Consider the following 18,988-nt stretch of genomic DNA (forward strand, 5'->3'; position numbering starts at 1 on the left):
ACAGACACTGTACATACAGTATGCAAAGAAAGAAATAAACATCACCTAATTATTAACATTGTATACTGTAGGCGGCATTGACACGTGTTACTGACATAGCAGTGCCCAGACCATGGAATCAATACTGGGATTCCCTCAGGATGAGCTAAGTAAGCGGCAGTCTGAGCTGATTGTTTGTTATCTTCCCAGAGGCTAAGTGATGGTGCTCCAGCTATCGATTGGTTGTTAATTTTTCATTTATTCCTTTTTATCATGTCAAAGAGACCAATAGGAAGCCAAAATTCACAACCCTGTCAGATTTTATTTGAGTACTAAATAGCATCTTATTGCAAACTGGCGTAATATACTGTACAGTCGGCTCTTGTGTCAATATTTTTGCCACTGTGTGATTGTAACATCTCTAATCTTCAGTAACAGTGTGAGGACGAAATAAGTGCTAGAGGAGAGAATCATCTGTTCTCTCATGTGCAGGCTGCTGCAGAAGTTCAGACAGACAGAGGCGCCTTGAGGACCTCCTTTTTTTAGAATATGTTAATTTATGGTTAACCTCAGCCTCGCTCCCTCACGCTCAGTAGGGTAATGCCACGGTGGTGGCTGCTGTTTAGACTGAACACAAACTGATCCTGAATCAGTCCTCGGGCCGTTCCATCTCTGAGCTCTTGATCTTGATAACCAGTGGAGTATTTTTCCATGACCACAGCAGTCAGTCAATGTGGTACCCTCATTCTTTGTGTCTGGCCACTGCCCAGATTGAAAAGGTGGAGGAAGTAAAAAGGTCTTTGTTAGGTTTTCATCAGTAATGAAAGAACAACAACTGATGTTTTCAGCTCAGCAACATATATGGTTATACTGTTTTTCACATTAGAACCACTTTCAAGCCTCCAAACTTGTCATTTCATCGTTTTTTGTGTTTACTGACTAAACACAACACACTAATCTTCTCATCTAACTGGAAAGCAAAGTCTATTTGCCAAAATATCAAACTCTGCAGTGAGCAGAACCATAGATACGTGATTACATGTCACAGTATCCTGGTTTCCTGACAAATCAAACCCAACCAACCAACAAGCATTTCTGTGTTTCTATGACTAGGACATGATGTTCTCATCATGTGCACAAGCACATTAACAGGGTATTCTAACAGCTACTGCACGTGTGCTACTCGTGTGTGGCATTGCATGTGTGCATCCATCAATAATTTCTCTCGACTGATCATTCCTCCATGATTAGCGCAGAGCCACTTGGATGGCGACACTACAATTAAGGAGCCATCAACTTTACTAATACTAAGCTTTTCAAAGAGGCTTTAAACGCCCCTTGCAATTACGGCACTGTGGTGGAATAATATCCTTGTGGCTTATCCTTTATTGCGTCTTCATTTACACACAGACCGCGGTAGCCACAGGCAGAACAACACACAGTCAATAATGCCAGCTACTTGCAGACTGCAGCAGGAACTATGGTAGAACCCAGCTCTAAACACCTTAACATGACTTAAACTGTCTTGATGCTGCCAGAGCACATCCACAACATCTCCCTCAGAACACATCTACCCTCAGCATTGCTCTGACTGAACAGAGCTGAGTGCACACAGAGGGAAAGCCGCTGTGTCCTCTGATGTCAGTGCATGTCATACACTTTGTATATTACAGTGAATGCGTGGGGGGAGCAGGGGCTCGAGAGGACAGCTTTTCACTATGCCAAGTCATCCATTTATGATCAATAGCATCAGGCAAGCAAGCAGGCTTAATAAAAACCTTTCATGCCGTCAGCTGGATCAAAGAAAACCTCCTTTTTAGACATTTGGCTTGGAGCTAGATGATGAGCAATGTGCAACAGACTTCACACAGGAAAACAGCTGCTGAATCCAATTATGGGAACGTTGCTTTACTAAGAGAGCCCTTGAGAAATACTACAAGCCTGCAACTTAACCAATTGTTTGTTCTACAACATTTCCAAAAAACACTGAATATTGTTCATCACTGTCTCCCCAAGTCATAGGTGATGTCTTCACATTACTTTGCTCTGTCCAGCCAACTGCCCAAACACAGCATAATATGTTATAAAGGCAAACGCTGTAACTCCAGAAAACCTCAGACCTTTAAACACAACAGACACAGTGATTCCAGTTGAACAAATGTGACTGTGGCTTAACCACAAAAAATCTAAATCTTCAGAGGTCTCCTCAGTGTCACACAGGCAGACAGGAGCCCACATGCAAAGTCGGCCAAGACACGGCCACTCTTACTCTATCCCTAATCCCAAACCCATTCTCTCCATCCCGTACTGGACTAACTGTCTGGATTATCAGGATAAGATGGCCCCAATGCAAAGACGGGGGGAAGTCAAGACACCGTCTGTCTGCTTTTCTGGGCTCTTTAACATCCTATATTTGCCCTGCTTCAAATTCAACTGCCTTAAAAACAGACAACTTAAAACAGAAGACTTTTTCAGAAAGGTTTTAAGAAACTCCCTCACGTGTACAGCATTGTGTGCATTTGTGTTATCTAATCAGTATAAATGTCAACATTTCTTTTCTGGTGAAAGTTTGACAGTAATATTCTATAAAAATGCAAACATCATTAAAATGTCACAGCTGCTAGTACGATGCATCGACCGCATGTCTTCACTACCCAGAGTCATTTATTTAACATTCAAACTGTCAATACAAAGTGAGCGGCTCTGCAGTTACTGACGGCAGCTAATGACTCCAGTATAAAATTGAAATCAAAATTCAAAGTGAGGGGATTCAGAGTGTGAGGTCTTTAAAAAGGAGTCTAGCTGCTTGGCCAAGGCATGACACTGCTGTTATAGTAGCTTGTTATTACACACACCACAGGGACACACACACACACACACACACGTGCCACCAAAAGGCATTAAAACTGCAGGTTAATGGTATAATACCTGCCAACAGTGTGAGTCAGCATGTGGACTGAGTCAGGAAAAACACATCGGGGGAAGAGTTGTAGTATATATAACTTCTATTTCTACACTTTAAGTTGACATTTTCTCCTGTACACTGGCTAGTGGGAATGTTGTCAAGACTGTGCCCGTCCTATACTTCCTTAGGGAAGTTTCACTGCTCCAGGTCAGACTGGCAGGGTTCAGCAGCAGCACCCTGTTCTCTGGGCAAAGCTAAAAACAGCTCAGGCCTCCCAGCTAAATGACACTCACACAAATGCTCACACTCTTATGCAATATCAGTATGTTTTTCATACTGAGCTCTCAGATCAAGACTGAGCTTAGTTATCCTTGTGATCCTGAAAATGCACTGAAAGCTGTCAGCCAAGAGAAAAAAAACGTCCTTTTACAGACTAAGGAAGAGAGGAGAGGAGAGGAGAGGAGAGGAGGACATGGGGTAGGGAGTCATGGGAGTGAAGTTAATACAAATAAACATGGTGGTGATCAGACTGACTCCTGTGTGCTGCTGTGTTACTGCTGAGAGCAGCATCTTGTGCCATAGGTGATTCTGCTCTAGTGGCAGAAGAATTACAGTGGTGCAGGTCGCTCCCACCAATCTTGTAGCTGCTGAGAAAAATCTACACACTACCACATCTGCTGATTTAATGACACTTCACAGAGGAAGCACACGTATAAAATTAAACCCTTGTGTCAGTCGCGTAGACAGTATAGATAGACCTGCACGTTAGGAGTTGCTGAACCTGCTACACATGTATTACATTAGCTAACGCTTATGAGAATGATAACTCACCAGAATCCTGCCACTGTAGATCACTACTTAAATTGACAAAAATGATGCTTCACAGACTTAAACATGTCTTTATGTCTTCTGCCATCATCTAAATACATGTTATACTGCATTTATCCCAGCAAAGAAGCAGACACAGTAAGAGACCACCTCTGCAGGCTGCCATCTAAATGTTGAGGCAGAGTGCAGGTAATCTGGCACTGCAGCCATCAATCTGTGCTCTTATCATTTACTGTTCTACCTACAGAAAGCTGCCTTTGTCTCTTATAAACAGCGCGAGGCTGCACTGCCTGTGGTGTCAAAGAGAAATCCTTTGCACTGCTACTATACACCGAATGAATGCCCACACAAAAACTGTGATAGAAGACACCAGCCCTGGTCTTTTGTACAATGCAGGAAAAAAACACAGTCTGCAGCTGCTGATGTTAAAACTGTATAGAAAATGAGTCCTCTTGTCAGGACTGGAGAAATCCGAAAGGTGTCTGTGGAGAGATCCTGGAAATAAGTGAAGAAAGCATTTCCTCTGCAGAAAGCAAAGTAATAATCACATATTGATGGGATTTCGGAGCAGAACTTACAATTCAGGCACAAACTAAACCTGCTATAAGAACCTTAGAAACCTTGATGGACAGAATTACAGGCATGTTAAGGGTTAAGGCAAACGTGTACTGCACCTTTCTTCCAGTTTGTGTTCACAACTTGCATATAATTACTATATAGAAAAACAGTAATTACTCTGTAAGTGCAGCGCTTATCTTAAAAAGACAATTATATGGTTGAAGCTCCGCAGCAAGATCTGATGCTATTTAGCCTGTTACTAGCAAATACGGCAGTGTAAAAAATATTCAGCTGGCAGCTTCTCAGTTTTAGCCATTGCAGACCACTGCATTTATTAATTAAAAAGGCAAACGTCCACTGCAGGAGGTCAGTTCAGCTCTCATTAAGAAACATTCTCAGAGTAAGTTGCTGGTTAAAGTGCTCTGTACTGTGTAGCTGGTTTCTTGCTTGCGATAGAAGATGCTCCACTCTGTAGCAGAGTTAAACTGTAGTTCCAGAAATTCTGTTGATACATCTACACTTAGCTTATAAAGTTAATGTTTGTAAAAATTTATTTGGATCAAGTAGCTCTTTAAAAATAAGATGCGTCAGAATAATTATTTTAATGTGTCAGATACATATTTAATGAGATTTTACCAACATCAGATCAGCCACAGCAGATAATGAAGGCAAACAAACAAACCAAAAAACTTCACCGAGACATCCCTATAAACAATTACCCACTGTAACCATACAGTATCTCTTCTCATTATTTGCATAATCGTTCCATAAATGCAAACACACAAAGGAGAGAGGTTGGCTGTGTGTTTCACAGCGTGTTTGGTGATTCCTGTTAAAGGGTTGATCAGCTGATTGCTAATATGATTGGCATCATCTGATCGGCTGATTGGCATGCATCTATGTTTGCTGAGGGCCTGAGCCTAACATAATAATAGGAGATCGTCATCCGGGATAATTAAACCCATTTGGTATAGTTAAATGTAGCCTTAGCAGGACGCATGGAGGCTTGTAGCAGTGTACATTAAAGTGCCTTTGGCTTTTAAGTAATGCAGTTAAAGCTTTTGTTGTTTTATCTTTTTCCCTTTGGTTTGCAAAGGGAAAAAATCAATTCAGGTGGTTTGAAAGGAGCAGCACTTGTACCTGGTTTGTTTGGTTTGAAACCCATCTGTTTGTATGTATATCTTTTGGTTGAATGTAGCCACAATTCAATTTGCTGGAGCCACGCTTCCCCTTTATAGGCCAAAGTGGTTGATCTCAATAGGAGACCTACTAATATGTTGTTCTCACTTTACTGTGGCAGAGAATGTGGGTGAAGAGCATAACGTGGAAGAATTTTTACTTGGTTTCTTGGCCTTTTAGTTCTGGTGGAATCACTAAGTACCCACCACTAATACCTGTCTGAAGACTAGAGTTGAGACTATTTGGAGATTCAAATTACCAGGTGGAGGCAGAGACGCTTGGGTTTACCTGAAGCTGTTACTTTACAAGTGCACATGTTCCAGTATCGATACATGATTTTGTCGATGGATGTAAATTGACTATTTGGTGGCCAACACTGTAAAGTCTGCAAACATTGTTTTTTTTGTTATTTTTTTAACTTACTTTGAATGTGGAACAAATTTGTCTGTACTCTTACAAATGCAGTGAAAAATAATGTCTTCCACATTCTGATATCTTGACCTGGGGGCTTTTTTTGCTTCCTCTAATTGGTTGGTTAGTTGTCTTAAACTGGGTATAGCAATTGGTGTAGTGCTTAATTCTTGTTTTGTGTCTAAGGGGTAATGGGGATTTTGTGCATGTACAATGTTTTGGGTACTTTGGGTTTGGAGGACACCTTACTGGCCATACTTATGCCTTTCTGTGTTTCTCCTCCTAAAATTATCTCTTTTGTATCCAAAAAAATTAAATCAATGAAACTAAAATAGTTTGCAACCTGGAACATATGAATATTTGTCACTTTTGCTTTTTTCAAATGTTGCCATGTTCAAAAACTCCAGCTGGCTGGTCAAACCGAGGAGGATTTGTGTGTGTAGGTTCCTTAACATGTACCACTACAGTCACAGCATCCCCAACTGGGTCACTACCTGACCTTGCTTCTAATTTCCTATGTCCTAGAATAGGTACGGTTACTAAAGCCCCAAGCAGGCACCTCTCAAATGCTTTCTTGGTAGAAAATAATCACCACCAATTTTATGTAGGTGGTTCCAATATGTTTATATGCTTTGTGCTTCTGTCTGTCTGCACACATGCTCCAAGTGCTGATTATGAAATAATAATGTCGTGCACAGCAGGCACAGTAACTCTCTTAATTGAAAACAGCGGGTCTTTGCCTTATTCCAAGGAAGGCTGGGGCAGTATGACATTGCAGTGATGTAAGTGTAAAACTGAGCCACAGCCTGATCCAGCAGCACAGCCTTTTACAGCTGAATTACCACTACAGCAGAAGAAAGTACAGCCTAAAATTCTTTACCATGCCCCGTTTTTACTCTGTCCTTCACTAATCTCCCTAGCAGGTATCATTCAGAAAAAAAATCCTTCGCCAAGGAAAGCACAAGGACAGATAGCAGCAAACACCAAGCTCCTGCCTCGCTGTCTGTTTAAAATAGCTACTGTGGCACACATCCCCCCCCCCCACTTGCAGACAAAATCAGCACAATGTAAGACGTAACTGAACTGCGTCATCATCTACGTTAAATAATATGACATCAAATAACCTGGCAGAGGATCAAAATCTTATACAAGCTCCATGTGAGGATGGGGGCAAAAACTGGTACCGGCGTGCATAGCCATGGAGGGAGAGAGCGAGCGGGAGGGAGACCTTGGAGAAGGACTGAGGAGCAAGCAGATGGATGGTAAATTCCACACGAGGCAACCACTTTTTGTGCCTATGTCAGCAATTCTGACAGGCTATGCCTGGAGTGGAGAACAGAGATAAACAGAGGTGAGTGGCTGAGCCAGTGGAGTCTCCTACAGAGGAAGTTCTGTAGATGAGTTTTAGCTTGGGAATAAGGAGAGGTGAGGTAGACAAATAAGACCAGGCTGAAGGTTGAGAGGAGTTGAGCACGAGTGTGGGAAGAAGATAAGTGAGATTAATGCTGTCGTGCTGACAGGAGACTATAGGGACAAATTACGACGGCCTGAGGATGAGGAGCTCTGAATGGGACTAAATACTCAGCTATTTAACAGCCAGCTGTGACACCCACACAACATTGTATTCACACATTCAGAAGCTGAAAAGCGCAGTCTGCAATTATACATACACAAGATCTGACATTACCAAGCTCTCACAGTGAGCCCTTTAATGTCTTACATGAAAGTTTAGCATTAATCCGAGCCAATGAGACTGAAAGGAGACCTTTGCAGCTGACATTTCCATTCACTCCTAATGACCAGTGCCAGTACCACATTGCCGTTACTGTCACAACACAATCCCTGGGTTAAACACATTGCGGCTATCTATAGCGTCCCTTCATTGAGGCTGCGTGGCGTGATCCACACCTCACCATTCCTGCTGCATAAAGGGATAAGTGTGGTTTTACGTACATGTAGGTTCACCTCCATAAGAGTGGAACATGCACAGATAACATTATCCAGCAAAAAGTACAGTGCAGGGCTAATTAATTCAAACAGTGATACAAATTATGATCGAGTGACAGAGCAGTGTACAGTGTGATAATAACCAGCTTGGAGCTGGTGATATTATTGTAAAGGTAACATTATATAACTGCTTTTTTTATGTATTATATATGTTCTACAGGGTAACAGTGAGCAACATGGAAGAAAAATACATCATTTACATTATTGAAACATATCAATTGGATTAGCTTTTCTTTTAATGGCAGTTCTTTGGCACTCAAGATTGTGCTGCATTAAATATGGGCTCTATTGAAATAGCTCTTACCTTAGTAATATTTAAAACCACCTCGACCTAGCTGAGACATGTGGTGTAACAAGGTTACAGGGGTTTAAACAGTCAGTAGGGTCTTTTACTGTAGGTCTCTCCTCTATCTAACTTAATCACAATTCAAATCACTTCATACTGTAAAGAGTTGTCCTCTACATTTGGAAAGACAGATTTTGCAGCCTCTCTCCCTCTCTCCTGTGAAGCCTGTGCTTTCCATTGCATGTGAAGGTGCACAGACTGAGCAGCACACTCAAGAAATTACCCTGGGTGTGGGAGACACGCACCAGCAAGCATGCAAAAAAAAAAAAAAAAAAAAGCATCTGCAGCCAAAGGCAGCCCACTTCCATTTTCACCCTCTGATACAGCTATGCTCAGTGAGTGGCGCTCACCAGACGGCCCTTTGATTTGTGTGCCTGTGCTGCATGGAGGTACTGAGCTCTTGTCAAAGAAAGTCAGTGCTTTCCTCACCAGGGACAGTGAAAACCCTCAAACTGAACAGTACAGAGAAGTGACTGGCAGCTGCTCCACCAAGAGCCCAACATACTGTACCTATGAAAAATACATACATGTTACAGCCACATCTGAAAGTATTTTATTTGACAGGTGATAACATACCCATTTTTACATCCACCCATGAGTTATAACTTAAAAGTCATAACAAGAATTAATTGTGTTGTGTCATTTACACTGTAGCACAAGTCTCTATGTTGATGATGCAGTGCTTTATTATAGTGGTTAACTGCACCTTGCAAATTTCTGCAGATATCGACACAAGCGAGCAATGTTACTGTTACAATGTTAATTTATAATATATTTATACTATATCTATCTTAACCCACATGCATGTGTCAACTTCTAATGAAAAAAAATGTGTACACAGTCACCTCCCTCATTTCACATCAGTGACACACACAACAATCACATTTTAAAAAGGGTACAAACTACTATTAACGGCTTTGATATGATGAAGGATAACTGTGATTATTTACATGCCACTTTTGGTATTTCAAGTGTTTCTATTGAAATTTCATCTAATACGCCATCTAATGTGCTGCGGTGCTCAGCAGGACGCATTTAGCAGTTTCTCACAAGGCATGGGCAGTAAGCACGGCAGCTATTTTATTCTAAAGTCTAGTTTGCTACCAGATGCTGAAACCGTTGTTTAGGTGTCTTGAAATGAGTTCTTCCAATAGTTGTTTGACAACTGAATGTATTGAAGTGACTGAGGAGCTTAAATTAACTTAAGTCAATATACCAAAGCTAATATTTAAACAATCTGACATGTTACAGAGGCTTGGCTGACGCATTGCTGGCTATAATACAATAATAACATCCTCTATGTAGCACTGCGAGGACTGACACTGTTTCCCATGTGACAGTACAACAATACAATACAATGAATGATTTCACCTTGAACACCTGACCATCCTGGCTTATTAAGACATTTGAGGGACTTCTTTCATATCCTCTAATATCTATCTATATTTTAGTGCCAATAACAACTCTCTAATATGTGTCTGTGGGTGACAGGTGCATTTAAAGATGGAGGGGGACATATTTTTTATTGAATTTAAACCCAAGGTAAGGTAAGGTGGTCAGAAATCCTAGTAACGCCCCTGGTTATTTCTCTCTGTCACTACAGGTAATTAGAAATATTTACACCGTGCCCATGGATCAGATTTCTCTTCCAGACACCCGTCTTTTCGCTACCTAGCCATGTTTGCTCTGTTACCGACTCGTCACGACCTCCGCTTCACGACTTCACCTGTGCACTAGCGGCTGTGTGTTGTTCTCCCACCTGCCCCCTCATCCACTCAGCTAACGTAGCAGCTAGCATGGCTACAGATCCCTGCTAGCGAAGATGAGTCGGGACTTTTGGCCACAGCGGTGGGATGAGACACAAACATCATGGAAATGAGTGTGAGGCGCATTTAAATAAGCATTCAGCGGGGAAAGGGTTTGTCTGACAGGTCACAACGTACCCATGTCTGCGTCCATCCCGTAGCTAACTCCAATGACCGTGTCCGCATCCTCGGATGCTGCGGCCCCGGAAAGCGGGCTCCCGTCCCTGGCCTCCGACAGCCCGACCGCTCCCTCGGCTGCAGCTTCCATTCAGCCTCCCGGAGGAAAAACAGGCGAGCCCTCCGGATGAAAGACCCGCAGCGCCGGTGACAGGAAGGAGGAGGGTGGCGTCAGACGCGGGGCGATAATCAAACGGAGGATTGTGTGACAGATATCCGTGACGGTGCCTTCATCCGTGCGGTGCTCCCTCACGACAGCGGCACCGTGTCCGCTCCTCTCGGCTCCTCTCGGCTCGACTGCGCCGCACTTGCTGCCGCCGCCTGGGTTTGTGCCGCTGCCCGTGCTCTGCGGCGCCCCCTGCAGGACAAACCGCAGCAGGAGGCCGGCGTGCCAGAGTCTGAGCAGCTGCATCAACACTGGTTCGTGACGAGTTGAATTCATTTCACAGACAACTTGGTTTCTGTTGTCTGCGCAAAATGTGTTTTACATATTATTCACTTTTAAGATTGCGACATTAATGATTAATGACATTAATTTGTATGCACCGAGTGCTAACCAGCTATTCACTATGAACCTAGTGTCTTCTTGTACCATAGTAGTACTCATAATGATCCTTTACTATGTTTAACTTAGCTGTTTAAATATTTTTTAGTGGTAACACTGTACAGGTTTTCACTTGACAGATGAGAAACTATTTATCTTGTTACACCTTGTAGGGTCTGACACCCCATAGGAACTACACTGATCCAAACAGTCAAATCAATGTTGTGTGAGCTTTTTCTTCACTGCATATAGTTATAGTTTGTATAAAATAGATTAATCACCTCAATCATCATCTCAACTTCAATATTGACCTCTCTGCAAACCTAATCTACAAGTCTTTGTTGTGGATGTCGTCTTAGTATTGAGTTGTTCTGTGAATCCATTGTCTAATAGATAAGATTCTTATACTTTTCTACTAGATGACAAATCCCACCGTTTCATTTTAAGCTCATTTGTTAAGTAAATCCAGACTCAAACATGCTCACATTTTCAATATGCCAGAAATGGATTTGTTGTCACTTTTAACTATTTCCATAATATGGAAATGAAAGATCACTGTGCACAAGAATAGCTCAGGACAAAAGAACAACAAACACAATAGTCTACAAGCAAAACCGATATTTAAACTTGAAAAATCCCCATGTTTTATTGACAGACAATTAATATTACAGACAAAGAGATCATTAGAATAAAATCTTAGTACATTTTATAAGGAAAACAGAGACGGACATTAATCTAAACCAAAACTGCAAATGGTGCAGTAGGGGATCCTTTCTCCTTTTCTCCAGAGAAACAGCAGAATATAAGTTTGATGATTTCCCCAGAAGGTTTGCACGCCATTTTCATCAGGTCTGCTCTGTCTGCCATGCGGATTTCTGAACAGACCATCACTTATCTGAGATGGATCCAAACTATATCCACTGATGCTCGGAGAAAGTAGGAGAAAGACCAGTGGAAAGATAAAATCAGTAAATGAGGTATCAGTCATCCATGATGGGATTAAAGGTATCTGGGGAGGTCCTTCTCCACCTCCTAAAACAAAACCAACATTAGAAATTAGTGTCTATTGCAAGTCCTCATGTAAGTGTATTAATAGCATGCGTGCGAGTTACAGCTGGAGCTGTAGTACCATACATCTCGCACCATGTGGGATAGAAATTTTGCTTCAAATTACACCAAATCGATTTTCTTGTGCACACGGTATTGTTACCGTATATCTGCTAGTTTCTTCCAAATGAAAGAATTGTGCATAAACAGTAGAGAGAGTTTTTGACCGATAATTACACAGGAGTCTTGTAGGAAAGAATAAATTGAAAAGACAGTGTACTGCAGTGAAGCCATATGTCCACTATACTATTTGCAGTAATGTAAGATGTTTGTACATACACGTGGTTCATCCAGTGGTCCATATCGCTTCACCACCTGCCCCTCTCTGTTGATCAGAAACTAGGAAGAGAAAAACAGAAGCTCAGTTATTATTAAAAAAAAGACAGTTTTACTTTTAAAATAATTATGAAAATCAAAATCATTTACAGGCATCTTTCAATGTATACTCTCATTATATAGATATAGAACTATTTTGTGATGACAATAGTAAAAAAAAAAAGCTTGATTAGCTGTATGATGCTAAATTCTTACTGAGCACAAAATTGCATGAACAGATGCTAATTTGTTTGCTTTATCTGGTGATCTCCAAATTCACAATAAATGACTGAAAAATGATATTTACCTTAGTGAAATTCCACTTGATACTGCTGCAGGAGTGAAGACAGGCGATATATGAGAAAATAATCATTGAAAAAAAAAAACTACATGAAATCACAGTGTCAATATACCTAATGTAACTACACCACACAGGTCTGTCTTCATAATGATCACCTGTGATGAATCCTCCATTTGATCACCACTTACTTTCCCAGGAAGCCCTTGCCTTTGGGCTGCTCCTTCAGCCACTTCCACAGAGGGTGAGCGTTGGCCCCGTTCACATCAATCTTACTGAACATGTCAAAATGGGCATTGTAAGACTGAGCAAACTGCTTGATCTGAGCTTCATTGCCTGGTTCCTGTTAAGCGAGACAAGTGAAAAAGGACAGAACAGATTGGTCCAAATGTTGTGGGTAAGAATAGTAATGAAAGATATTACAAGTGCCATGTTTGAATAAAAACGAACGCTGACAAATTTAGTCCTGTGCCAGTGTGAAGCTTCTGCAAAAAACAGTTTACCTGGTTCCCAAACTGGTTAGAAGGGAAGGCAAGGATGCGTAAACCTCTCTCAGCGTACTTGGCGTGCATGTCCGCAAACTGAGAGTAGTTTACCGGAGTTTTACTTCATTTGGAAGCAACATTGGTGATGATGACAACATCCCCCCTGAGAAATATAGAAGACACATCCACGGGGGTTTAGCGATAGCCTGCTTTAAATGGGATGATGCAGCAAATATTGACACTGAGACCGATTTACCGGTATTTTTCTAGGGAAACCAGGATGCCATCAATATCTCTTGCTGAGAAGTCATAAATAGATGTGGCCGTCTGCCATTCCTCTGTCGGGACAGACTGTTAGAAGACAGGGGGGGTAAGAAACAAAAAACACAGTTTAGTGATAGAAGCTTACTTGTGCACAATCAGATAATGTTGTAAGTGTGTCATGTGTCAGTAGTCACACTTTTATCCTTCAGCATGAACATTAAATAACAGAAAATCTATCTGTTCTACAGCTCTGACAATATCAGACATTTCACCTGAAAAAGTACTGAGTCTCATAACCGGGTACAAACCTTTAAAGAAATACATTAAATACACCAAATGTAACACAAACAGATCACAAAGAACACATTATAGTTTTAATGTCTGCAAGAGTGCATTGTCCCTGATAATTAATAATTATATTAATTCAATATAGCCTTAGAATCTCCACAAACAAACCGCAGTTGTGCAACAAAACTCAGTGTTTCAGCAATAATGCCAGCTTCTCTTACCAGGGCCTGTAGCAGGACAGAGAAAAGGACAGTGGACCCGAAGAAGCGCATTTCTACCCTTCAGTAAGGTCCTCTGAAGGCAGAAAGCAATCAAATCTCTAAACCCTTGAGCGGCTTCAGCTACACCCTCTCTGCTGAACCACAATCGCACTACTGACAGAGCTCGTGTTCCACTGTCCTCAAGTAAAGGAACCAGCTGATAACAGAACTGATGTGCTGTAATTCTCCTATAGGTCCCTCTGTGTTGCTGAGTGATAAATCCACTGCAGTCCACAGTTCACATGCGTTATCATAAACTCAGAAGGGCTGTTGACTCCTTATAAAAGCAAGGAGAAAGAACCATGGGGGGTTGAGCTCCATGTGGCCGGGGCAAAGAGCAACAGTCTGAAGAAATACACAAGCTCATTATGTAATGTGCTTAATATCTGAACTCAAACAGCTATATTAGTGAATCAGCATGATTCTCAACTTGCCTAACCCCCTAAATCTCCGACATAAAAGTTACAATGGCTGGTGAAACAATTAGATAACTTGTAATAATAATCTGTGTTTATACCCAGGTGTTTGTTCATAACATCTTGCAAAACCATAGTGAAGTCACAGCAAACTGTTTGTGGGAAAAAGCCTTACACAACAGAGTGAGTGATTGGGCAACAGATTATTGCAGAATGTTCTGGCAGGTCTGCATGGAAATCATGCTTCATGGCTTTGCATTGATAGATGGTTACAAACAAACAAGTACGAATATAGAAAAAATGACAGTTTGTATATCATGTAATATTTGCAAAAAGTCAAAACTACACAAGTACAAATAAAATATGTTTCTTGAAGGACAGAAAATTCTAGATGTACTATTGTCAGGATGTCTATAGGTGGTATGAACCTTGTTTTGGCAAGACTTCAAAGGTGCAGCCTACAAAGGTAGGAGCCCCCTTCATATTTATATATACTAAATTTATTTTTTAATTAAATAATCTCCAGTGGTCGAAGACAAAAAAGTACATTTTATTGCACTACTCTGCCTACTTGTACTTAAAGTAAGTACTTTAGTACTAGAAGTACATGTGAATAGATAAAGTATTTATTTCTTGATATAGGCTGATATTAAACTAGAATAAAGGGCCACCTCAGAATTAATAAAACATCAGCTGCTGTGAATGTTCTGGCCTTTTGTTGTAAAATCCTTACAATGGCTGCTGCTGTATTTTCTGGATGATCAAACTATCAGCTGGCACCAGCAGCCACATGGGGGAGTGCTGCTGCAGAAACATGCCGTGTCATAAACTAAAGTCACATGTGACTTACTTTTACACTGAAGCATTTCATTTCACATTTTAGTCCCGAAATAGGCTATTTTATACCTCAAATAAGCAACTCCTTCATCCCTGCGGTGTTTATAATGTTTCCCGGACAGACTGCTAGATAAGACAGATGTATGAAACGCATGGGAAACCGTATGAATGTCGTGTGACACGAGAGCTAGTAAATACATTATAATATATAAAGCGTTGATACTAAACCATCGCTTATTACGTTACTGTTAAAATGCAAATTCACAATTAACGAACAGGTGTTTTTGCAGGTGTCGATAATAGTCACACAATCAGAGAAACAACCACACATGCTAAGTACCGTGTAGGTTTACGTTACCGTGATGGTTAAAACAAAGTACAGCACGATCGACAGTAACACTCCACTGCTTGCCACAGCCCCAAATACCATTAAAGCACATAAAGGTCTCATGTTTAGTATAAGAGAGCTACATTAAAACAAGTCATAAGTCACATTGCAGCAGCTGATCCCTCCTGTTGTGTTGTCGCTTTTTCACAAGCCCCACCCACACTCTGCCGCTGCGTGATGACATCATCAGCCTGTGTCGGTGAACGAAAACGCGCATTCTGTCGTGCGACGGGCGACAGCGAAAGCGTCTCAGAATAGAAAATATTACTGTTTTATCTATACCTAGCGCAAGTGAAACATTTAAAACAGTATGGATGACGAAGAAGAAACATACAGACTATGGAAGATTCGTAAAACCATTATGCAGGTGCGTTGGGTTTGGTTGTTTTTTTATTTTGTTAGCTTAGCTTAGCATAGAGCATGTAGCAAACAGTGGTGTCTCTGTGTAACGTGGGGTGATGAGTTTCATGAAGCCATATCTTATGTATTTCTTGTATACCATCACCTTTGGTAGTTTGTGGCTGCGTATTGATAGACAGTTTATTCTAGCTCCGGATTGTGCCGAGTTTCTGTAGCTAGCTGTTAGATGTCTGTATATATAGTGAGTTCTCTGTATTGATGTTACTGTGTACTTGTGTTGATGTGGATCTTTCCTGGTTGTGGTTCCATTTCTTTCCGTCTGTGTTGAGAACAACTGTAACGAGGCAAAATAATTTCCCCCGGAGATTAATCAAGTTTTTTGAATCTTGAATGTTAGTACATGCTTGGGGAACAGAAGAGTGGGAGTTGAACCTTACAAGAAGCTACACTCAGGCTACGAGAAGACACCAGCTCTAGTGATTTCCAGGCTCGTCTGTTAACATCATGGTTTGTCCCGTTTGCTCACTGACTTTCTCATTTATGTTCCCCAAGCTGTGCCATGATAGAGGCTATCTGGTGACACAGGACGAGTTGGACCAGACACTGGATGAGTTCAAGAGTCAGTTTGGAGACAAGCCCAGTGAGGGTCGCCCCAGACGTACAGATCTCACTGTGCTGGTGGCACACAACGATGACCCCACCGACCAGATGTTTGTTTTTTTCCCCGGTAGGTTAATGTCTAATATTAGAAACGAGGTGACTAATGTTTTTCAGTTTAAAACCTCAACTTCATATAAAACAGCTGCATCTTTATGATAACATGGAGTATTACTTAAATTCAATCTTCAGAGGAACCTAAGGTGGGAATCAAGACGATTAAGATGTACTGTCAGAGGATGCAGGAAGAGAACATCACACGAGCCATCATTGTTGTTCAGATGGGCATGACACCTTCAGCCAAACAGGTAAACACAAATTAAAGATGATGCTACTTCAAACATTTCCATGATAAAAAGGGAAAAACGGTTGTAATTGATTACTTGTTCTTTGTTTGGATTTTGAATATGAAAATGTCTCCTTACAGTCTCTGGTCGACATGGCACCCAAATACATACTGGAGCAGTTTCTACAACAGGAGCTACTTATTAATATCACAGAGCATGAAGTAAGCAATATACTGATAAACTCACTGTTCTGCTGTCAGTACTGTATTTCCAAACTATGTTATGGACTATACTGTTTGTGTTTGATGCATTTCTTCTTTGTCTTGCAGCTTGTTCCAGAGCACATTGTTATGACAAAAGAGGAAGTGACTGAACTACTGGCAAGATAGTATCCTTACACACACTGTAATATTTACAGTAATTAAATTAAATTATGATTGAAATGGGTTTGCTTGTTGAAGCCTGAAGATCACCACTACTCTGTATTTGGCGCCTTTGTAAAATTCAACTTTTTTAAGAATCTTTCCTTATCAATGTTTTCATCAGTAAATTAAAAGAGAGTCAGTTGCCAAGAATCCAGGCTGGGGACCCCGTGGCTCGTTACTTTGGATTGAAAAGAGGACAAGTAAGACATGCAGTATAAAAGATGCTTGGCTACATAGTCTTTTGTTTTTGATCTTGGGTTAATCGTGCCTTTCAGTTAAGGATTCTGATCAGAACATGGCACTTTATATTTCAGACAGTTCATAAAGTTGCACTCATTGCAAAGAAAAAGTAAAAGTGCGATAGCAAAATCCACAAACTTTCAGATGGCAGTGTACAAACCATTTAATGTTACAAGTGGCTTCTCCAAATTCAACACAAAATGCAACTTGTAATGACTACTGCACTCAAAAAATGATTCAGCCCCTTCATGCCAGATGCCTACAGTACTTAGTAGACCATCAGGTTCTGGCTGTGTGCCCTGATGAGGGATTGTATTCAGCAAGTTGAGTCATTTTGCAGTAGACCTCGAAAGTTGCATTTCAGGTTGTAACATTTGTTGCGTTGAGCTATTACAGTTGATCTTGTTGGAATTCTTCACTGCAAACAGCTAAAAGTTTATAAAATGTGCCTAATTTGCATTCACTTTTAAATAATTTTGAATGCGACTGTGTTGGAAGAAAAGCTACAAACAAGACCCATAATAAACTTATGACTTATGTTTCAGTTCACTGACATTATTTGCATTTAATATGGCAGCAGCTGCCACTCAAACAAATGCTGGGGAAACAGGAATAACTTGCACTTTGTAAACTTTAACAGTAAATAATTTGACTGTTGTGAGAATGTAGCAGAAGTGTGGCTCTATACCAAACGCTGTTCTGAAAATCTGCAACTTTTGAACTTCTCCAGGTTGTGAAGATCATCAGACCTAGTGAAACAGCTGGGAGGTACATCACATACAGACTGGTCCAGTAACAGAAAGGTACATCTTCAGTTTGTGGATATGTCTGCACAGTCTAGTTTTTGGTGTGTATCTCATAGGAGTATCCTAATTGGTGAAAGTTCAGTTTTTTTCCTTACATTTATAGTAGTAAGTAGACTGAACTTGGTGCCTTTTGTTGTGTATTCATAAAGTAATAGACACGTTTCTGTAAAATTGCAAGGGTAGTCTGAGATGTAAAGCAAACAGTCAGTGCTGGTAGAGTCTGTTATAACAGTCAAAACCAGCATGTTTGTACAGCGTTGAGTAGATTTCTCCAAATCATTTTCTTTTGTTTTCAGATGTTCTACGGGATCGTGTAGGAGGAAAAGCAATGTTACATCTTTCATCACCTATGGATTTTCATTCCACTGTTGACCCTTAAGTTAGAATATTTCTTGTAATTAAAGATTTTGTAAAATGTTTTAAAATAAATTGTTTTTTGTTCAAGTGGATTGAGTTTACATAATCTCACCATTTATGCACAGATCTAAACTTATCATATAAGAAGCCTACCTTCTTTTTCCTTTTGAAAGCCATATGCTGTAGCTGCTGTAGACCCGAGCTTTTACAACTGACCTTATACGGCGTCATGCCACACTGTAAAGTTACAGCCCACACTGGAGGAAAGTGGAATCAGGGCACAGCCCAGTAGCAGAAGTGAATGCAGCTGTCACTGAGAATTGTTTTCAGTTGTATTTCACTTCATTTTGTTCCTGCTTATATTTAGAAAAAACTCTGGAAGACATCACCAAAACAAGTTTATAGATGAACTTAAACATTTTAAAATAAATGAATTTTTATTAAAATAGACCAAACATT

At 40.7% G+C, this 18,988-nt stretch overlaps 3 protein-coding genes across 7 annotated transcripts in view; 1 reads left to right on the top strand and 2 right to left on the bottom strand.

Moving 5' to 3' along the window:
* Positions 1-10,503, bottom strand: part of pip5k1ca (phosphatidylinositol-4-phosphate 5-kinase, type I, gamma a) — a 36,375-nt gene extending 25,872 nt beyond the window's left edge. For all 3 annotated transcript variants that reach the window (XM_026345559.2, XM_026345557.2, XM_026345558.1), the window contains exon 1: positions 10,157-10,503. In XM_026345559.2, coding sequence (XP_026201344.1) covers positions 10,157-10,286 — 130 coding nt within the window. In that variant the 5' untranslated portion in view covers positions 10,287-10,503. The remainder of the gene's footprint in view (positions 1-10,156) is intronic.
* An 856-nt stretch (positions 10,504-11,359) lies between these two features.
* gpx4a (glutathione peroxidase 4a) lies at positions 11,360-18,752 on the bottom strand. Of its 3 annotated transcripts, none has more exons than XM_026346287.1 (7): positions 18,683-18,752; positions 13,201-13,295; positions 12,963-13,107; positions 12,651-12,802; positions 12,469-12,493; positions 12,126-12,185; positions 11,360-11,771 (listed from the first exon to the last, which is right to left on the bottom strand). In XM_026346287.1, the coding sequence occupies exons 1-7, from the start codon at positions 18,704-18,706 to the stop codon at positions 11,739-11,741; spliced, it is 534 nt and encodes a 177-aa protein (XP_026202072.1). In that variant the 5' UTR covers positions 18,707-18,752; the 3' UTR covers positions 11,360-11,738. The 3 variants fall into 3 exon arrangements, with proteins under 3 accessions (XP_026202072.1, XP_026202070.1, XP_026202071.1); XM_026346285.1 differs by lacking the exon at positions 18,683-18,752 and adding an exon at positions 15,368-15,563; XM_026346286.1 differs by lacking the exon at positions 18,683-18,752 and adding an exon at positions 13,718-15,349.
* On the top strand, positions 15,610-18,621 carry polr2eb (polymerase (RNA) II (DNA directed) polypeptide E, b). The gene is made up of 8 exons (XM_026346284.1): positions 15,610-15,764; positions 16,310-16,484; positions 16,607-16,722; positions 16,842-16,922; positions 17,031-17,089; positions 17,248-17,326; positions 18,097-18,169; positions 18,469-18,621. The coding sequence occupies exons 1-7, from the start codon at positions 15,708-15,710 to the stop codon at positions 18,160-18,162; spliced, it is 633 nt and encodes a 210-aa protein (XP_026202069.1). The 5' UTR covers positions 15,610-15,707; the 3' UTR covers positions 18,163-18,169; positions 18,469-18,621.
* Positions 18,753-18,988: the final 236 nt, after the last annotated feature.

The sequence above is a fragment of the Anabas testudineus genome, chromosome 4, assembly GCF_900324465.2.
Source record: "Anabas testudineus chromosome 4, fAnaTes1.2, whole genome shotgun sequence".
Classification (NCBI taxonomy): domain Eukaryota; kingdom Metazoa; phylum Chordata; class Actinopteri; order Anabantiformes; family Anabantidae; genus Anabas; species Anabas testudineus.